Genomic DNA, 20,962 nt, shown 5'->3' with positions numbered 1-20,962 from the left:
TTTTTACGATTTTTCAAAAATAGCAAATCTACAAGCTCGCAGCGCGGCACCGAGTGCCGCACTGTGAGCTTGTATATTTGCTATTTTTCAATAGTTAAAGCATAAAATAATGATACACAAAATGTGTACCCCGTTCTAAATGGGTTAAAGACAATCAGAGACGGTGAGAAGAATGCTCATATTGACATCATCCACCGGTCAGTACTCATACGCTTGAAAACCACTGAGGTTCATCTGGCCGTATGTTTGGTGGCTGTTCTCTAGTCCAGTGGTTCTCAACCTGTGGGTCGGGACCCAAATTATTTTGGGGGGGTCCCCAGATGTTTAGCTAAATGTTAACATTGTTTTCTCACTCAACAGGAAACAGACCAACATACAGTACAAGTGTATACAGGGTATCTGCACATTTCTAAAGTGACAATTTAAGGACTTTAAAGACCTTTTTAGTACCTCTGGTCAAACATTGGTCAAATTGTCAAATATTAGAGGCAGAAACTGTGAAAATAGCCGATCTAGGCTCACAAGGCCTCGCAACGCAGTGAAATAGATTGAGTCAAACTAAATGTAACGCCAACTCCTACAATTCCAAGTGCTTGTGCAGGGTGGGTGGTCCCCAGTTCGAATATGATTCTTTTTTGGGGGTCGCGGCCTGAAAAGGAACCACTGTTCTAGTTGGTGTGTGTGTGTGTGTGTGTGTGTGTGTGTGTGTGTGTGTGTGTCTATAAAAAGGCATTAGCTGTGCCAGTGAAAGAAGATACGGTGCTGGAGTATCGAGGCACAACCATGACGCTCCGTCTCTGTCTACGCCTATAGCGCTCTCTCTTTCTCTCTCTCTCTGTATCTTTATCTCTCCATATCTCTATTATCCCTCCCTCTCTCCATCTCTCTCACACACACAGATGTACTGTAAACACACTACAAGACATTTGTTTCCTATTAGTCTGCTCTGGGAGGTCAGCGAGGGGAAAGAGTCCAACAAACAAATTCCTCTTTAAAAGCAAAAGATAACAGAACCATGTTTGGGTTCTGGACTGTCTGGACTCCACCTGGTCTCTCTATGTGTGTGTGTGTGTGTGTGTGTGTGTGTGTGTGTGTGTGTGTGTGCGTGTGCGTGCGTGCGTGCGTGCGTGCGTGTCAGTGGTGGAAAGTAAGTACTCAAATACTGTACAATTTTGAGCAAGTAATGGTAAAGTTTAGTATTTTCGATTTTCAAAAAGTACCTTCAGTTCTCCTCAACTACATCTCAAATCGTTACGACCGTTACCACGAGTGCCAAACACAAATTTGAATCCAGATCAAAATCATCAAATCATTAACTGTTATGCTAAACGTGTTGTCTCCATCCTCCCACAGAGTCGACCTCAATACATGGCTATTTATTAGAGGTGTAACGATATAGTAACCTGACTTTCGCCAGATGGTTTGCAGCATTGCGTATGCCTGCATAACGCTCTGCTTTACCATCTGGGCTCGGTCCAGCACAACCGATGTAAGGGGCGGGCCATTTTTTCAAATTCTAAAGCAGGTGATTGGATATGGCCGTGCCAACTCCAACCACTCATATTGGCCTGTCTGCATGACGTTGCACCCAGAATCCGCCTCCTGGGTTTCCACGTGGTCTGCAATCAGACTCTATTGGCTCAGAGCCGCTCAGAGCCCGCCCATAGCTGCCGCTGATTGGTCCGGCCCGGGACTTTACGAGTGTTATCAACTGTGCTGGAGCGAGCCCAGATGGTAAAGCAATGCATAAGCAATGCTGCCACCATCTGGCGAAAGTCAGGTTAACGATATAGTAACTGAATCGAAAACTCGATTTTAATTTGCAAAGATCTACTATATCGATATGCAAAACTAAATATTGTACTTATGGCTTTGTATCGTATCACAATCCAGATAATCGGTATCGAATCGTTTTGCAATGCAAATAATCGATTGTATGTAAACTAAGTATCCGTGCCTTGTATTTTTTGTACTTGCAATTTTAAGAAGGAGAATTCAAAAGAGAGGTCTAATTACTTTTCCATGCCATAGTCCAAGTCTAATAACTTTTTTGTAACTAATTCCATTCCATATATCTACTCTTGGTCTATCGATAAATGTGTGTAATCTCTGTGTTCATGTCAAGGTGCAGGTTTGTCCATATGTGTTGTAATATCGTCGTTGTCGGGTGAAAACCTTGTATGTCCAAAACCGTTCGTTTTGCATTTATCATTTTAAAAATGATTAAAACTAGTGAAAAAAGCTGATCTACAAGCACACAACGCCTCGCACCACAAGGCGTTGTGTGCTTGTAGATCTGCTGTTTTCACTACCTTTGTGCGACGGCCTTGTATGATGAAGCAGGGCTTTACCTTGCGAAAAAAACATACAAATTTGAAACTTGGAGATACGAGGTTTCTGCCCGACAGTGACGATATAATGTCTGTGTATTTGCTAAAGAATCACAGTGTTTACTTATTTATAGCCATAATAGATTTTTCACTTAAAAAACCTGCACTATTGACACGTTTCACACAAATGTAATTTCTTACTATATCGATTTTAAATCATTGAATCGAATCGTATCGTATCGCCATGAATGAACCAATATCGTCCATGAATCGTATCGTCAACCATGTATCATGATGCGTATCGTATCACTATTAACTCATTTAGTGCCTTTCCCGAGATGTCTCGCGAAATTCCCTTTGATGTCCGCAGTGCCGATCGCGAGATGTCTCGTGAAAAGTAATATATTACTGTAACGGCGGTTATCCTACCGGGTACATGCGCGGAAGGTCCCGAGACAATCTCCCTCGCTGATTTATCATCATCACGGATCCACGAGCACAAAATAGTAATCCCATAACATTGAGGCAGACGGGGAATCTCATCTTTAATGTCCATTATCTCCAAACAACACTTTCAAAGGGGAGGATGGCAGTAGATGCTCGCTTATATAACACATGTTGAAAAGCTCCATTCTGCCATTATACAACACCATGTGGACGATGACCACTTCCTGTGAATGACGCGATGACGTCAAACCGGAAGTGTTTAAGCTATGGACTTCTGGCCTTCAAAATAAGAGACTGGCCGTTTATGGAGCCAGCGAGAGGCACACTGGATATTTTAATCCGTTAATTTCTGGGGCACAAAATGAGTTAAATGTATCGTTACACCCCTACTATTCAAAAAACACAAAAAAGTTTAAAAAATGTATATATATATATATATATATATATATATATATCAGAGATTGCGTTAGACCGGAAATTGCCGGATTTGACCGATTTATAATGACAAAGACCGGAAAATATAAACCTCATCGGACATAAGGACCGATTGAAAATGACACAGCAGTTCACCGCAAATCTCTCTCTCTCTCTCTCTCTCTCTCTCTCTCAATGTCTCTCTCTCTCTCTCTCTCTCTCTCCCTCATCACTCTCTCTCACATGCACGTCTGGTTGCACAAACACACACGGGTTAAGTTACACTTTTTCCTGTTAATAATAACCTGTGTGAAATAAGCTGCATTGGGAGGTAAACGGGAGACACTTTATTGTGAAGGTAAGACAGGAAATGATAGTTGTTGCTGGGTAGGCCTAGTTGTCGGTTTGTTATGTTGTCGCTATGCTCTCTATGAGCTGCCTTGGTTTTGGAATATGAGCGCGCAGTTTAAGTTATAGTACATGAATGGACAGTCAAAAATAAGTTGTATTATCAGAACTGTTTAGCCTAAACATTAATTTGCGAACGGGGCGCTGGGGGAGAGAGAAGACAGCAGTCCATTTCAGCGTCATTTTGCAATGCGCACTGTGAACCCATGGGAATTATTGAAGGCACGCAGGACAACTACAACCCATATAAAACAAACTTTATACACTCGATTGAAGTTCTTTATGAGGAGATGTTATGGAAACTGTACAAGATCACCACCAAAGCCTTTTCAACCTTCCCAAAGTTGCATAACAGAGATGCAGGATGATCGTGACCACTCGACCATACTAGTGAGTAGTCTATAATTGATTCCTTTCTGGCCAGATTAATCTATCAACCTATGAAACATTGCGCAGACCCCACTTTCAGACTATTTCTCATTATTCTGTACATTATTATGTGTTGGCCTGAAATATGATGCAGAACAGAAACAACTTGTTATGAAACCATGCAGTATCTGTGCAAACACACAGCCTGCGTGAGTAGTCCAATATAATTAATTTCCTTATGCAAGATGATCGATCATCATCAAAACATACAGCTTCGGAAGCTGTATGTTTTTTGTACAGCCTACTACTCCTTTACATTCAATTAGTTCAGTCCCAACTATACAGCAGGACTTAAACTGTTGTTATTGGCTATGTTTTTGCACCTGCTTGTCATCCATGCATTAAAATTATTATGTCCGGTATTTTTATCAGATGTCCGATAAATTTTAATCATGCCGGTCACGGTGACCGGCTGTTAAAAATCCTAGCGCAACCTCTGATATATATGTTACAGGGTAAATGGGTAACTCAGGGAGACCTCGGTAAGAGCGCTCGTTTTGTAGTTCACCACACACTAATCACCACCAGATGGCGACGTCAGCCACTGGATAAGAGAGTTACGTCACGCTTTGAACTCGCCGCAGACCGGAAGTGTTTACTCTTTATTTACTAGCCTAGCCTAGCCTAGCCTAGCCTAGCCTAGCCTAGCCTAGCCTAGCCATTAGCTCCATTGTAGTCACTTGGACAGGGCGTTTAACGTGCGCTTGCCCAGGCCTTACGGCCTGGGCATAAATATAACGATTGCATTCACCACGGCTTCGTAACTCGCGCGGCGCTCCGCCGGCCGCGCGGCCCTGGCCCGCTCTTCGCGGCCACTCGCGCCTGCGGCGCTCGGGGGCGAAGAGCAGGACCAAGGTCCGCTGGCCTTCGCGCCGCTTGGGGCTTCGTGGACCCAGGGGGGCCTCGTAACTCGTTTGGGCTTCGTGGATACAGGGGGGCTTCGGTAGCCGCTCGCAGTGTCGTGGACAATAGAGCGGCGCACCGCCTGGAGTACGTTGTATTGGCGACCGCTTGCTCCGCCCCGTGCCGCACCACGAGTGCTCCGCGTCTCGAATGCCCTGGTTCTCTTTAAAACCGTGACATATATATATATGGAGATAAGAGGTTTGTGGCCGACAGCAACGATATACTATACACAGTATATGTCTGTCTCTCTGTCTGTCCGTCCGTCCAACCATGAAGTCATGGCTCCTACCTGTTGTGTCTGCACTGCCACTGGCAGCAGCTTCTGTCTGGCAGCTCTGTCCTCCTTGGCTTTCCTCGCCGCCTCCAACTGGGATTTCAGCTTCTCCACCATGGCCTGAAACACACACACACATTTGAAAGGTTTATTATTTATGTCCACATAAGCAGGAGTACAAGAATGTACAAAGGAGATACTGTAAACTATATCAGTGCAGTCAGATCATTTGGAAAACAGCCAGTTACAAAGAAGTGCAAGAGGTAAGAGTAAGGCAGAATATTGTTACGTACGTAATACTGGCTCCAAACACACGCACGCACGCAAGCATGCAAAGTCAATTCAATATGAGAACAAATAAAAACCAAGAAATCAATGTTCAATTGAAGGGAATACAATTCTCACATGGCCCTCTTCTAGCACCACCATCAGGCAGATTTTTGCTAAACACATTTTTTGGACACTGCCCCTAGAGATTTTGGCCTAACATCACGCAGAGCGGTACACAGTATCTCTAAAGTCATGTCATCAACATGGATCTGTTCCATTTCCCATGTTCCCTCCTGATTGGCTACCATTGCCTTCTAAAGTTTGTGTGTGCGACGTGACGGTCGCTTATCTCCCGATTAGGGAGTCTTACTGGTTTGTTAACAGAGCTGTGTGCATGTGTGTGCGTATCACATGGGACAATCCTTTTACGACCTCTCTAAAAGCTCCCAGTAGAACGATTGGCATTGACTCATACAGTGAGTGGGAAACATACTGTAGCAGACTTTCCTGAGAAATCCTGGACCCATAAGGTTCCATTTGGTTCCATTTGTACACTCTGGGTTATGGAGGTTCTTAAAAAAACTGGGTCCCTGGACCCCACTTTAGGAAACACCTTGTCTGGACCAATCCTGAGAGACTTCCTGATACACCCTCACAGTACTTAACCTGCCAGGGGTTTATGAATTATGGTCGGTAGCTTCTCAATCAATCAATCAATCTTTATTTGTCACATCACATTACAGGTAATATGGGTGAAATTCTTATTTGTGTAGACCCATCATCATTGCAGTGAAGAAAAGATAAAAAGCAAGAGCATAGGGGGAAAGGAGACACATTAAATGCATGATGCATTTTATGTGTCTCCTTTCTTCTGCCAAAGTTCGGAGATCTCTCAAAGTCGGAGATCTCTTCTTAGCGTTTTATTTAATCAGCGAATTAAGATCGCTCTAGACTATAGTTCTATCAAGCTAAAGTTGCTAATAATAGTTGCTAGGAGACAAAATAACCCGGAAACAAAACATCCCTTCCCCATCCGGTTCCATTCTACCAACGAAGAAGAATCGTCCATATCTCCCGTTCTAGCACTGGAGAGGGAAAAATGGCCCCGCCCGCATGAATGTTTGCACACGACACACAGTGTACTTTTAAACAAGGAAACGCAACCACTGCATGCTGACACACACAAAGGGTATAGAAATGACCGCAAGCAAACCGAGAAAACGCACAAACAATCGTCCTCCAAAAACAGGTAAAAACACCTAAAATACCTGGCACTGAACTACCAAAAAGAGGTAAGGAGGAGATCTCCTTCTTTGGCATCAAATATTACAACTACTAAAGCTAGAGACGGATACAACCGGGAAATGACGTCACGCCAAAATGTTTCGCCCCTTAAACTTCCAGGTTATTGGATTTGGATAAATCCATAGTGCTCTCAGGACTGATGCTTGAGATTCTGCTTTCAAGTTGTGTGCCCTGCATACCTGGAACACCTTCCAGGGTTCGCTTGTTCCCCTAGGTACTTTCAGTCGGATATATCCCGTTTTAATTGATAGTAATTGATTTAGTTGATAATTGAAAATCAACGCACCCAGTCAACCTCTAGGCCAGGGGTCTTCAGCGTTTTCAGGCCAAGGACCCCTTAGTTGAGAGAGGGATGAAGCAGGGACCCCCACAACCTTTTCATAGATTCCATGTAGTTTCATTGTTTGACAGCACAATCATCAGTGTATTTTGGATTCATGTCAATTTGTGTTTTCAGTTATTTAACCACCTGAACCGTCAATACACAATAAACTTGACCTTTCACTCTGTACTTAGTCTTCTCTTGTTCCCCCTCTATTTCAGCCAAAAAATAGCTGATCTACAAGCTCACAACGCCTCGCAGTGCGAGGCGCGAGGCGTCTCAGAATATGGAGACTGACTAGGGTTCAAGTGGTTAATATGAAAAATGAGAACAAAAGTGTCAAGTTTCACAAAGATTTGGAGGACCCCCTGTAGTAACTCTGAGGACCCCCTAGGTGTGCCGGACCCCCTGTTGAAGACCCCTGCTCTAGGCCAATTTAATATAGGAATTTGTCATGTCTGCCTTGTTCAAAGTTTGCTTACAAAGCCTAAAAGACAAACAGAAATATAATCTTACTCATGTGTTCCACTGTTCAATGCCAAAAAACACAATGAAATCATCAATTGTACCGTGTTCCCCATGATCTCTGCTTTCACCAGCTTGGCTCCCAGTTTGTTCATCTCTTCGTCTGTCAGCAACGGAAGCTCCTCTGCCTCGCTCTCACTGCTACACACAGACACACAGACAGACAGAGAACCAGGGTGAGTGTATACTAGGGCATTCATCAAATATTCGAATATCAATGTCACTATTTGACGTTGTTCACCGAAGTCGAATATTCTCTTTTTTTTTTTTTTTCTCTCTTTAAAAAATATATAGTTTATAAAGCTTGGCTAGATAGGAAGTCATAAGAATGAGTTTATCATTGCCCCTGGTGGATGACTTTGTTAATGCTCTATACCAGGGGTTCTCAAACCTTTTTAGGCCGTGACCCCCAAAATAAACATATTTGAACTGGGGACCCACACCCTGACAAGCACTTGGAATTGTAGGAATTACATTTAATGTGACTCGGTTCAGCAGATAAATATTGTGAAAATAGCCGATCTACATGCTCACAACGCCTCATGTAGATCTGCTATTTTCACAATGTTCGCCTCTTGCTTACTTAATATTTGACAGTTTGGCCAGTCCTGTCGAATATTCGACTATTCGAATACTTTGAGGTTGAATAATTCGAATACTAAAAATCACTATTCGTGAATGCCCTAGTGTTTACCTCATCTGCAGAGCTCAACAAAACACACATACTGTACATGTATTTCCTTTAATCCTATTTTCATCAGAGCCAGCGTTTGATACAGTATATCTGTCTGAGTGACAGACCCCATTTTGGACTCCTGGTGGTCCCCAGAGCCAACGTTGACCAATGGTTTTCCTCTACACTGTAAAAGGTGAAAAAGGAGGGTTCTAAGGCCATGTTCAGATGACACCACTCTCACCACGTCGAGGTCCCGGGACCTCGCCGTTGCGTTTTGCTTTTCATCCAGCGTTCATATGAAGCTGCATCTGATCATGAAATGATGTAGTGTCCATGTCATTTCCCTAGGTGGCGGTGACGCACGGATAGACGATTCTACTTCCTTGTTTACCATCATAGATTTATAATAAGTAGAGTTTACTATTCACCATGGTAACATGGCTTCAGTAGGCTGTATGCGCTATGTGTATGCGAGCCATGACATCAGATGTGTTGTCGAGGGGAGACCGTTGTCAACTTTTCCACCCAAAATTCCAGTCTCACTTTGTTCCATTTTCAACCCACGAAAATGCCGTTGTCGTCTGAACGGAAGTTAATATAGAGCCCTGGGGTAGTGCGGTCAACTAAGTATGTAGGGCTTAGGTGTAGTAAGTGATATTGTTTTGTTAAAATAAGTGTTAAATAGCTCTTTATTCTGCTAGTAATCATTTCTATTTGTTCAGTAACAGGATTTTTTCCCGTCATTCGAGCTCTATTGTAGAGGGTAGCACGGGTCAAAAAAATACTAGCCGAGCCGAAATGGAACCGAGGATCTTTGGACCAAACCGAATGGCCCAGAGAAAAATTCTGATTTACTAGCCCCGGCCCGAATTGTGATTAGATCCGGTCCGAAATGGAGCAAAATTTATTTGGATCCGACCCTAAAATGGAGCCTGGGAAAATGGACCCAATTCTGGACGGGTCTTTTGACCCCGAAGGCCCGAAGTGTGTCCGATGCTAGATTATGCTTATGTTTCACCATTACTTTGAGACTGGTCGTAGACAGAGCGCTCCTCGCCCGCCTCTCCGAGAGGCGAGAGCTACAGTGGAGGGATGCGTGCGTGCGTCATGCAGGAGGACATGTTCAGCTCAGTCCCAAGCTCAACACCAGGGTTATCACAAGAATGAGACGAGCCTCAGCTGCGTCTTGTGCGTTCTGCTCTGTGTTGCAGATAGACAGAACATTATTGCCGACTTTATGTCGCCCGTCCCCGCAGATAATGTCCAGAAACATGCTCCATACAAATTACGTTGCAACCTGCATCTTCTCGGTGGCTTTTGTTTGTGTTTCACCTCGCTAAAAAAAACACGGAGAAGAAAAAATACAACCGCAATGATCTGTGTGTAAGTTATTGCCATTACTAAAATTATTAAATGTGTCAGTAATTACATTTACGTAATTTGCCACAATGTGTGCCCTGAGCAATTTTTGATTACGAAGCCTAAAAGGCAAACAGAAATGACGTTTGTATTATCATGATCTCCAATGTTCAATGTCAAAAACATTTGTAATCGTGACAGTGCTAAACACACATATGAGTACTTTAAGCATAATTTTTATGGCGATATAGTTAATACTTTTACTAAAGCAAAATTGTACACAGGACTTTTAATAGTATAATTATATTATATTGTGGTATTGCTACTTTCACTTAAATAAAGAAGTCTGGGTGCGTCCGACTACTACCACAGGTACAGTCTGACGGGGGTGGGAGGTAGAGAATGAGGAGATGACAGGTTAGTCAGCACTGTTCTAGTCTATTACACCTCTGATGACCTCCATTGTGTTTGCCATGAGACAGCAGTGCTCTCGTTCCAAGGCTGTTGGCCGGGTGCTTTCAGAGGGCCGTCTGGCTAAACAACTAAGCCTAATGATGCATGACGCAGGGAAGAAGCAGCTCAACGCAGTAAAGCAGGCGTCTTCAGCGTTTTCAGACCAAGGACCCTTAAAGCTGAGAGAGAGATGAAGCAGGGACCCCCCTCTACATATTGTATAAATGTGTGCTGCAGATTTTCATCGACTTCATTCATATATAGATATTTTCATTCAGATTCATTCATATAGATTCATAGACTTGTTTGACAGCGCTGTCATCCGTCTATGTTGGATTCATGTTAATGTACGTTTTAAGACATTTAACCACTTAAATCGTAGGTATTTTGAAAACTTGACCTTTCACTGTGTACCAGTGTTGTTTTTGACAGCAAATTTTGATTTAGTTTTAGTCATAGTCTTTTGAATAAAATGTATTTTAGTTTTAGTCATAATTTAGTCACCCGAACAGTTTTAGTTTTAGTCTAATCTTAGTCGACTAAATATCATAAGATTTTATTTGACTAAATCCACTGTTGATTTAGTCAACTGTAGAATTGTAATTTGGCAGGCCTTGATGGCATCATAATGACTGATTTTACACTTGGTTCCGTCCTGAAAATAGCCGATCGGCTATTTTCAGGACGGAACCACGCGTTGTGAGCTTGTAGATCTGCTATTTTCAGCACGCAACACCTGAAAGCAACCAAATATAAAATTACTCTCTTCTCCACTAGTCCCTCCCTAACGTTTTAGTCTTATTTCGTTGACGAAATTGTCAATATATTTAGTCTTAGTTTTAGACATCACAGCTTAGTTTTTATTTTGTTTCTATTTAGTTTTCGTCAGTGAAAAAAACGCAGTTGACAACTATTTTTCGTCATAGTTTTAGTCAACGAAATCAACACTGCTGATCTGCAATTTCTCAACGCCTCGAGAGCTTGTAGATCTAATATTTTTGGCTTAAGTTCTCCTCGGAATAGGGAAATGAGGGTTCAAGTTGTTAATTTAAAATAATTATCCTATCACACAAGGATTTGGCAGCTACCCCTGTAGTAACTCTGAGGACCCCCTAGGGGTCCCGGACCCCCTGTTGAAGACCCCTGCAGTAAAGAATCAGCGACATCACAGCTTGGACCGCTGCACTGCCTGCTGCCACATGCTGGAGGAGCGCAGTAAAAAGATACTTTAGATGTAGAAGAATCCCTTTAAAAACAATATTGTGAAGTGCTGTTCTAGAGCAGTGGTTCTCCACCTGTGGGTCGGGACCCCCCGAGGGGTCCCCACATTATTTTGGGGGGATCCCTGGATGTTTAGCTAAATGTTAACATGGTTTTCTCACTCAACAGTAAACAGACTCAACATACAGTATAAGTGTATACGGGGTATCTGCACATTTCTAAAGTGACAATTTAAGGACGTTTTTAGTACCTCTGGTCAAACATTGGCTTTTATTTTTTCTTATTTTGAGCTGTGTAAAATAGGTGTGCACTGTTCTTAATTTTCTGATTTAACTGTTTTTACCTTTTAAATCTTTTTGTTGGTTTTTGTTTGCTTCTGCTTCATTTATTTGTTATTTTAATGTAGCACTTTGAGATTTTGTTTCAAAATATGAAGTGTGTTACAAATAAAATGTATCATTATTATTATTATTATTAAATTGTCAAATATTAGAGGCAGTAATAATTGTGAAAATAGCAGATCTTCATGTAGATGGCTATTTTCACAATGGAATAGATCAAGTCAAACTAAATGTAATGCCAACTCCTACAATTCCAAGTGCTTGTGCAGGGCGGGGAGTCCCAAGTTCAAAAATGATTTTGGGGGTCGGGCCTGAAAAGGAACCACTGTTCTAGAGGCTCTTTTGAGGCTGTGACCCCACAAAATAATCATATTTGAAGTGGGGGGACCCCCCCCCCCCCCCCCCCCCCCACCCCACCCTGACAAGCACTGTATGTAATATTTGTAAATGTAGCCAATGTTTGAGTATAGTTTGTTGATTACTGGCTGCTTTCATCCAAAGCGCTAGATTGTGCCTTACATTCACACATTCATACATCGAAGGCAGAGGAAGCCATGCAAGGCACCAACCTGCACATCGGGAGCAACTAGGGGTTCAGAGTCTTGCTCAAGGACCCTTCGACACCAACTCTGGGGGAGCCTGGGATCGAACTGGCTGCTCTACCGGCCACTCTACCACTGAGCCACTGACAGACACCCCTATATATTTATATATTAGGACTAGGTATTAAAAAGTTCTTAAAAGTCCCTTTCACTTTAGAAATGTGCAGATGTAGATCTGATTCTGCACATTTCAGCGATTTTTCAAAGGTTGGTAAAAAAAAAGAAAACTCTCTAAATCCCGGCATGTCAATTTGTTGAAGATGTTATGGAAGATGTTTCTGAACATATTGCTGAGCTGACCACTTCAAATGCTCTAACCTTGAAATAATAAAACCCAAAATAGCCTATCTACGAGCGAGAGCTTGACGATATAAGCTTATTTTCACAATGCAACATGCTTCCATAGAACAGTGGTTCTCAACCTTTTCAGGCTGCGACCCCCAAAATGACGAGCACTAAGAGTTGAGGCATTACATTTTGTTGTAGTGCTGCATATTATTGTAGTGTTTAAACTTTTTGGTTGGTTTCTATTCTGAATGTTTTGAAGGTTTGCACAGGGCTCTACATCCTGTATTTTCCAGGCTCAGATTCTGAGCCTGGGACAACTTCCTGGCCAGGAATATCATAGTTTTGGCCCAAAAAGAACCTCTGAGAACTCAGATTGCATTTCCATTCCTGTTAAGAGTTATGATTGTTTTAAGAATTAACCTAACTAATGCCTGCTCACTGCATGCTAGGTTTCTCCCACCAGCTGGCAGTGATTGAGTTGATTGATTGGAATGTTAAGTGACCAGCTCTCTCTCTCTCTGAAGATGACAGCATTGCTAGGAATGGGGTGGGGGGTCTGGCTATGAATAATACCTGAACATACCTACAATATTCAAACTGTACTCAAAGATTACACATATTAGACATGGAAATAAATGTTGTTAAGAAAATAACTTATTTAAAAAATATAATAATAATAAAATGTAAAAGTTTTATTATTCAAGATATTTTCTGAATATGCCATTATTGTTCATTACTTTTATTATTTTTATTATAAAATACAATAAAAATAATTATTGTCCTGCATCAATAATATTTTTTTTAGCCATTTACAAATTATAGCAGAGACTATCAGGAATTGAATTATTCTATTATCAAATGGTTTATTCTTATTGGCACTTTTAAAGGAGTAGTTCACCCCCAATTCCTAAAACAGAAATTTGATTACAATAAATGCATGCCTATTGATTCCGGATGGGGACCCACATGCATTTGGGTCCCCATCCGGAATCAATGGGGGGAAGTGTGCTATTATCACATTTTTCACATTTTTTATTCACATTTTTATTATCACATTTTTGTCTTAGTAATGCGACAAATAAAATAAAAATATATTATTGAACTCAAGTCTCCATGGCGTGAGTAATCAAAGAGAAAAAAAAAGTCAGTTTGGGGATGAACTACTCCTTTAAACAAATAGCATCTCTCGTACCTAACTGCAACTGTAATACCAATAATGAAAGTAGCTATTTAACTTAATAATTAACACAATTTGTAAAATGATATACTGCTATATACTGCTAGCTATAGCAGTGGCTGAGACGACAGGAAGAAAAACAGAGCGAACATGTGCGCGAGTGTGCATGCCATCCGATCCGCGACTGGTTAAGTCGCCTTTCATCCAATGAGTTCGACACCCCTGCTCTAGTATATACACGTAAACTTTATGTTGGTTTGTTTACTGTTGAGGGAGAAAACAATGTTGCACATTAAGTTAATCATCTGGGGACCCCCCCAAAATAATTTGGGGACCCCCCTGGGGGTCTCGACCCACAGGTTGAGAACCACTGCCATAGAAGACATTCTATGGAGCCTGAATGACTGAAATCAATCGTGGCGACTGAGAACTTTAATCCATGAGAACTAAATATATCTCCTCAGACATAAATGCAGTGCGAGGCAGAAATGAGTGAAGGGGCTCAAGGTTCAGCTCCCATGGGCCTTTGGTGGGGGGAGTTCTGGGGCTCTCTAGGGCTCTCTGGTGTGTCAGAGCAGATCCGCATTAGAAAGTCTCCTGACAGGTTCCTGGAAGCACATCAAGCACCAACGAGGACTGGAACCGAGCTCTGTGCATCCTTGATGTTGTGAGAACCTCTCTGGATCCTATTAGTCTGGATCCTATTAGTGATAATGCTTTAAATAAGCCTATACATTCCTAGCTTGTAGATTGGCCAGTTGTTGTGACTGCAAGTTTGTGGCTGACCACCATCTATGAAGATGACAATTAACAAAAGTAAAAAAAAATATTTTGCCTATCATTAAAACAACCATTCATTAATGTGCAATACATGTTAAATGGCTTTATATTAGGAATAGTACTGTAATAATGTCTTGATCGCCTCTTGTCTTGATTGTTTGAAAATTATGTCATGGGACGCTATTATGCTCGATAACAGGCTTGATAAGCCCAAAGCTTATTGATACCGGGTACTCAAAAAATGTCTTATCGAGTACGTAACAAGCTCGTGTTTCGAGCTTCATCCCTAGTTCCCTACCCATGACTAGGGATAGGACGATACGCGATATTATCGTTTATCGTGCTAAAAAAACACTCAGGATATCGTGGAGATTTAATTTATCGTGAAATCGTCCTCTATCATGCACTGGGATCAATTAACCTTTTATTTGCCGAGCTGCATATCCGATATCACTTAAACCCTCTGTTGGTAAAATGTACTTATAATATACGTACTTAATACAGTCTTTTTTTCCACTTTCTACCAAATCTCTTTGCCAAAAAATAGCCGATCTACAAGCTCAGTAGAGCTTGTAGATGGGCTATTTTTTGGCAAACGCTCTGCCCCAGGATAATGGATGTTGGGGGTATTTTGATTATGGCGATAATATCGTAAACCGTGATTTATTTTGTCACAATAATCGTGATATGAAATGGTCACAATTGGTGCCATCCCTACCCATGACCCCCCTCACCTTGATGATGATGATGATGATGAAGTCTCTGCAGCCTTGTCATCGTGGCCACCCTGTTGGGGTGCATCGGGAGGTGGAGGAGCTATCCCAGCATGCTCTGCTCTCTCTGCAGGGTCAGACTGCCCACCGCTCTTCTTCCAGGCCGGGACCCCCCTGGCGGCGCCCACCCGCCCGCGGCGGTCAGAACCCTCCTCCTCGTCGTCGTCCGAACCGGGCTTCTTGAAAGCCGTGGAAGGCCGAGTCGGAGCAACAGATGGGAGAGGCTGGAGACCTGCCAACAGCAAAAGGGAAACTAAAAACTGTTCTAAAAAAACGCCTACTAAATCCTGAGGTTAGGTTTCACTTAAAGGACAAATCTAGTTTTTTTACAACAAGGGTTCATATTTTAGATTGTAATTAAAGAATATAAAAGATGAGTGTTAAATTGATTTCATTTACTTCTTTCTATTTTTCTTATTTCAGTGGTTGGGGGCATGCGTACACGTGGCTAAATATGTAATTTTACACAGAATAAGCCCATTCCCAAGTTACAACACAACCTTTCATGGTTGGATGTGACTTATGGGGGCTATAAGTGTTACTGTAAATAGCAATAAAGAAACTGCTGGCTTATTGTGTCTAAAAAGACATATTTAGCCACTTGTACGCATGCCCCCATGCGTACGCATGCCCCACATTTTAGCATGGTAAACGCGATAAAACAATAGAAGAAGCAAATGAAAACATTTTAACCCTCACTTTTTCTTTTCTGTAATTACAATCTAAAATATGAACCCTTGTTGTAAAAAAACAAAGTTGTCCTTCAAGTTTCAGTTTCAGTTTTCATGTAGGTGACAGGCGGAGGCCTTCCTCCAATCATGATCAAATAGGGGCGGGCCTTGGTGCGCATAAGGCCCGCCCCCACTCAACCGTGATTGGAGGAAGGCCCCACTCTATCCTGATTGGAGGAAAACCTGTCACCCAACAGATTTGGTGGAGCAACTAACACGTTTTTTTTTTTTTTTTCAAATATGGACCAAACACTCTATAGTAACTAGTACTATCAGAACATAGACCCATTTTAGTATTATTTGAATTAAATTAAATCACTTACCCTACCTTTAAGTTTTCTGAAAAATATTTATTCAAAGATTACAGTTGTAAACAACTACCCCAAAAGGGGTTCCCGGATTTAAATTTGTTACAAGGTCCGGAATTCAAAATGTGCTTGAGTAAAAGTAAAAAAGAATTGGTATCAAAAAGTACCAAAAGTAGAAAGTGCTCATTATGCGGAAGTTTTCAAATGGATAAAAATCTTTGAAAATAGCAGATCTACAAGCTCACAATGCGTGCACAGTGTGTGCTTGTAGAGCAGCTATTTTCAAATGGCCAAAAGGTAGGACTTAAGTGGGTAATGTATGTTTTGTAACTAGTCACTAAAGTTTTCAAATAATTGTAGTGGGGTATAAGTGTAATATTTGCCTCTGAGATCCAAATAATCGAATATTCGAATATCAAAGTCACTATTCGACATTGTTCACCAAAGTCGAATATTCCCTTATTTGTATTTGTGTATTGTTTTCTCTTTAAAAAATATATAGTTTATAAAGCTTGGCGAGATAGGAAGTCATAAGAATGAGTTGTCAATGCCCCTGGACTGGTGAATGAATTTGTTAATGTTCTATACCAGGGGTTCTCAAACCTTTTTAGGCTGTGACCCCCAAAATAAACATATTTGAACTGGGGACCCCCACCCTGACAAGCACTTGGAATTGTAGGTATTACATTTAATGTGACTCGGTTCTGCAGATAAATATTGTGAAAATAGCAGATCTACATGCTCACAGTGAGCATGCAGATCGGCTATTTTCACAATGTTCGCCTCTTGCTTACTTAATATTGGACAGTTTGGCCAGTCCTGTCGAATATTCCACTATTCGAATACTTTGAGGTTGAATAATTCGAATACTAAAAATCACTATTCGTGAATGCCCTACTGAGATGTAGTGGGGTAGAAGAATGCCCTACTGAGATGTAGTGGGGTAGAAGAATGCCCTACTGAGATGTAGTGGGGTAGAAGAATGCCCTACTGAGATGTAGTGGGGTAGAAGAATGCCCTACTGAGATGTAGTGGGGTAGAAGAATGCCCTACTGAGATGTAGTGGGGTAGAAGAATGCCCTACTGAGATGTAGTGGGGTAGAAGAATGCCCTACTGAGATGTAGTGGGGTAGAAGAATGCCCTACTGAGATGTAGTGGGGTAGAAGTAACTGAATGCCCTACTGAGATGTAGTGGGGTAGAAGTAACTGAATGCCCTACTGAGATGTAGTGGGGTAGAAGAATGCCCTACTGAGATGTAGTGGGGTAGAAGTAACTGAATGCCCTACTGAGATGTAGTGGGGTAGAAGTAACTGAATGCCCTACTGAGATGTAGTGGGGTAGAAGTAACTAGAAGTCCTCTGGTTCAGTCATGGTTCAATCTGGTGGAAACGCAAGCCGGTTTGCAAGAACGAACCAGCGCGGCACAGAGTACCACGCTGCGAGCTTGTAGATCTTCTATTTTTGAAAAATGTGTGCAAATCTTTGACTTGTATGTATTTTTAAAGTTAACATTTGTAACTCAAATTTTGCTTCTGGGGGGTCCCTGGAACTAGATATTTTGAGATGCGAATACATGGCCAAATATCAGTTTTGGAGTCCTTGACATGAAAAGGTTTGAGAACCACTGACATACAGTAGTCTCTCAAGAACAGACTAACTGAGCTCCAGTTAAGTGAAAAGGACCTTTTCTTTGACGATGGCTGGCCAGATTGCTGACATAGAAACATAGGTTTTTCAAAAAACCTTAGAAGGATTCAAAAGACAATTATCACGATTTAAAAGAAAATAGCAGATCTACAAGCTCTGTACGAGCTTGTATATCTGCTATTTTTCAATAGTTAAAGCATAAAATAAATGGGTTCTAAATGGGTAAAACACACCATCTCTTCCAGAAATGTGTCAAATGGAAACATATTTGATCATCAACATAACATGTACTTTGTTTTTTTTTGGTTTGCAGAGGAACATGACAAAGGTCACGGGTCTTAATCGTCTTGATTGTGCACAGTGAAGGAACATCAAGGTCTCTGGAGATGGACTTGGGAGTCTTGAGATTGTCCATGCTTGGCTACAATCTGACCTCTGACCTCCTGACAATACTCTCCTTTTTTTATTCTGTCCAAGCTCAGTGTGGGTCATGCACTGACATAAAACAGCAGAATGAGGGATTTACTCCGTTTAAACTGGGTGGATTAGTGATTACTAAAGATTATAGTCAACTTTGACTCACCAGGTGAGTTCCAGGTGAATATAGCCTGCCTGGAATTCAAGTATGTCATGCAAATCTAACAGGGTGTCAATAATATTGTCCAGGGCATTTTTTACATTTCTGTGTGGAATGAGCTAGGATTTGATATTTTGTTGTGTTCCTCTGCAAACCAAATAAGTACATATCGTCGTTGTCGGATGAAAACCTTGTATGTCCAAAACCGTTCGTTTGGTATTTATCATTTTAAAGATGATTAAACTAGTGAAAACAGACGATCTAAAAGCACACAACGCCTCGCGGTGAGAGGCGTTGTGTGCTTGTAGATCGGCTGTTTTCACTACTTTTGTGCGACAACCTTGTATGATGAAGCAGGGCTTTACTTTGCAAAAGAACGTACAAATTTGAAACTTGGAGATACGAGGTTTCCACCCGACAACGATGATATGTTGAAGCCAAAATATGTTTTCATTTGCCAAGTTTCTGGAAGAAATGGTGTGTTTTTCCAAATAAATGCAAGGGCGCCAATGCTTTTGTCCACGACTGTATCTATATTTTATTTTTTTACAGTTTATGTCTTTTGAAATAACGGGCTCTGATCGAGTTTAAACCTGAAGTCCACCCACCTGCATCCTCATCTTCTTCCGAGGGCTTCAGAAAGCGGCCTTTCAGGGAACCACGAGAGGAGAGGGGAGCTTGGCCGCGGCCATGCCCGCCAGAGGGGCTCTCTCTGCGGGCATGGTGGCGCTCCTCGCCCCTGTCCGGGGCCCTGGCCCTTCCCCCATCCCTCTCCCTATCTCTATTCCTGTCTCTATCTCCATCTCCGTCTCTGTCTCCACCTCGCTCTCTATCCCTTTCTCTATCTCTATTCTTGTCTCTTTCGCTGCCTCCGTCTCTCTCTCGTTCCCTCTCTCTATGTCTGTCATCCTCTCTTCCGTCGCGCTGTCTGTCTCTGGGCGACGCGTTGCCGTCTCTCTCGCTTCGCCTCCACCTGTCCCTGTCCGCCGCCCCGTGTCTCTCCCCTCCTCTCTCCCTGTCCCTGTCCATCTCTCCTCCTCTCCTGTCCACTCCTCCTCTCTCCCTGTCCCTGTCCGTCTCTCCTCCTCTCCTGTCCCCATCACCTCTCTCCCTGTCCCTGTCTGTCTCTCCTCCTCTCCTGTCCACTCCTCCTCTCTCCCTGTCCCTGTCCGTCTCTCCTCCTCTCCTCCACCCTCCTCCTCCTCCCCCTCTCCCGGGCGGCCCCTGGTCCCTCGGTCCTCCTCTCCTCTGTCCGTAGGCCTTCTCCTCGGCCAGAGCCAGTCTCTTCTGGAACTGCTCCATGGACTGTGGAGGAGAGATCCCACAGCATTAACCCCATTGACCAAGTGTTTCTCAAACATTCAAATGTCAAGGACGGTCCCCCCCTTAACTCTGACAGTGTACAAACTTGTACCACTGTCAAGAGTTGCAGACTTGTATGGGTCAAAATAAAGGAAAACAATGGATTAGAGGTGAAAAGTGATGAGTCATCACTGAGTCATCACTTCACAGTTTTGTGGGCATTTTTTGGGGCCATTTGTAGCCCAAGGAATGTTTTTTTTTTTTTGTGCAAACACACTTGCAATGGATTCAGCATCATGTTTTTCTGGGTATTTTCCTCCTGTATAGAAAGTCGATGGGAGCCTAACTTGATTTGGCCGCTGTGGCGAACCCGAAGGTCGCCGACTCGCGCACCCTAGCTAAATCATTAGAGCATGCCCTGGGCTACATCTGTGCAAAATTTGGCGCTTTTTAGACTGATTAGCACGAAAAAACCCTAAGGCCTCCGACTACCTTGGCTGCCAAACCACAACTCCCACCGCTTTCTTACATACCCCTCTTCTAGCGCCACCATGAGGCCGATTCTTGCAAGACACATTTTGTGCCACTGCTCCTAGAGATTTTGCCCTAATATCACGCAAAGCGGTACACAGTATCTCTACAGTCATGTCATCAAAATGCATCTGTCCCATCTAGCGCCACCATCTGGCCGATTAAAAAAAAACACATTTTTGGAAACTGCTCCTACAGATTTTGCCCTAAAATCACACAAAGCGGTACACAGTATCTCTACAGTCATGTCATCAAAATGCATCTGTCCCATCTAGCGCTACCATCTGGCCGATTTTTTAAAAACTATTTTTTTGGACACTGCTCCTACATATTTCGCCCTAGAATCACGCACAGCGGTACACAGTATCTTTAAAGTCATGTCATCAACATGGATCTGTCCCATTTCCCATGTTCCCTCCTGATTCGCTACCATTGCCTTCTAAAGTTTGAGTGTACGACCTGATGGTCGCTTATCTCTCGATTTAGGGAGTCTTACTGGTGTTACATATTTTGTGTAATGTTAACTCATTTAGTGCCCCTGAAATTAACGGATTATAAAGTCCA

The 20,962-nt window shown here is 42.4% G+C and overlaps 1 protein-coding gene across 1 annotated transcript in view; it reads right to left on the bottom strand.

The window, feature by feature from the left end:
* Positions 1 to 20,962, bottom strand: part of cwf19l2 (CWF19 like cell cycle control factor 2) — a gene marked incomplete at its 5' end in the record, with an annotated part of 97,526 nt that overhangs the window by 41,838 nt on the left and 34,726 nt on the right. The window contains 5 exons of the mRNA XM_080731159.1: positions 5,224 to 5,328; positions 7,675 to 7,771; positions 15,262 to 15,532; positions 19,174 to 19,580; positions 19,758 to 19,870. Coding sequence (XP_080587285.1) covers positions 5,224 to 5,328; positions 7,675 to 7,771; positions 15,262 to 15,532; positions 19,174 to 19,580; positions 19,758 to 19,870 — 993 coding nt within the window. The remainder of the gene's footprint in view (positions 1 to 5,223; positions 5,329 to 7,674; positions 7,772 to 15,261; positions 15,533 to 19,173; positions 19,581 to 19,757; positions 19,871 to 20,962) is intronic.

Source organism: Nannobrachium achirus (assembly GCF_963921795.1).
Source record: "Nannobrachium achirus genome assembly, chromosome: 8".
Lineage (NCBI taxonomy): Eukaryota > Metazoa > Chordata > Actinopteri > Myctophiformes > Myctophidae > Nannobrachium > Nannobrachium achirus.
Note: the sequence above shows the minus strand (reverse complement) of the source record. Positions and strands in the feature narration are given on the sequence as shown.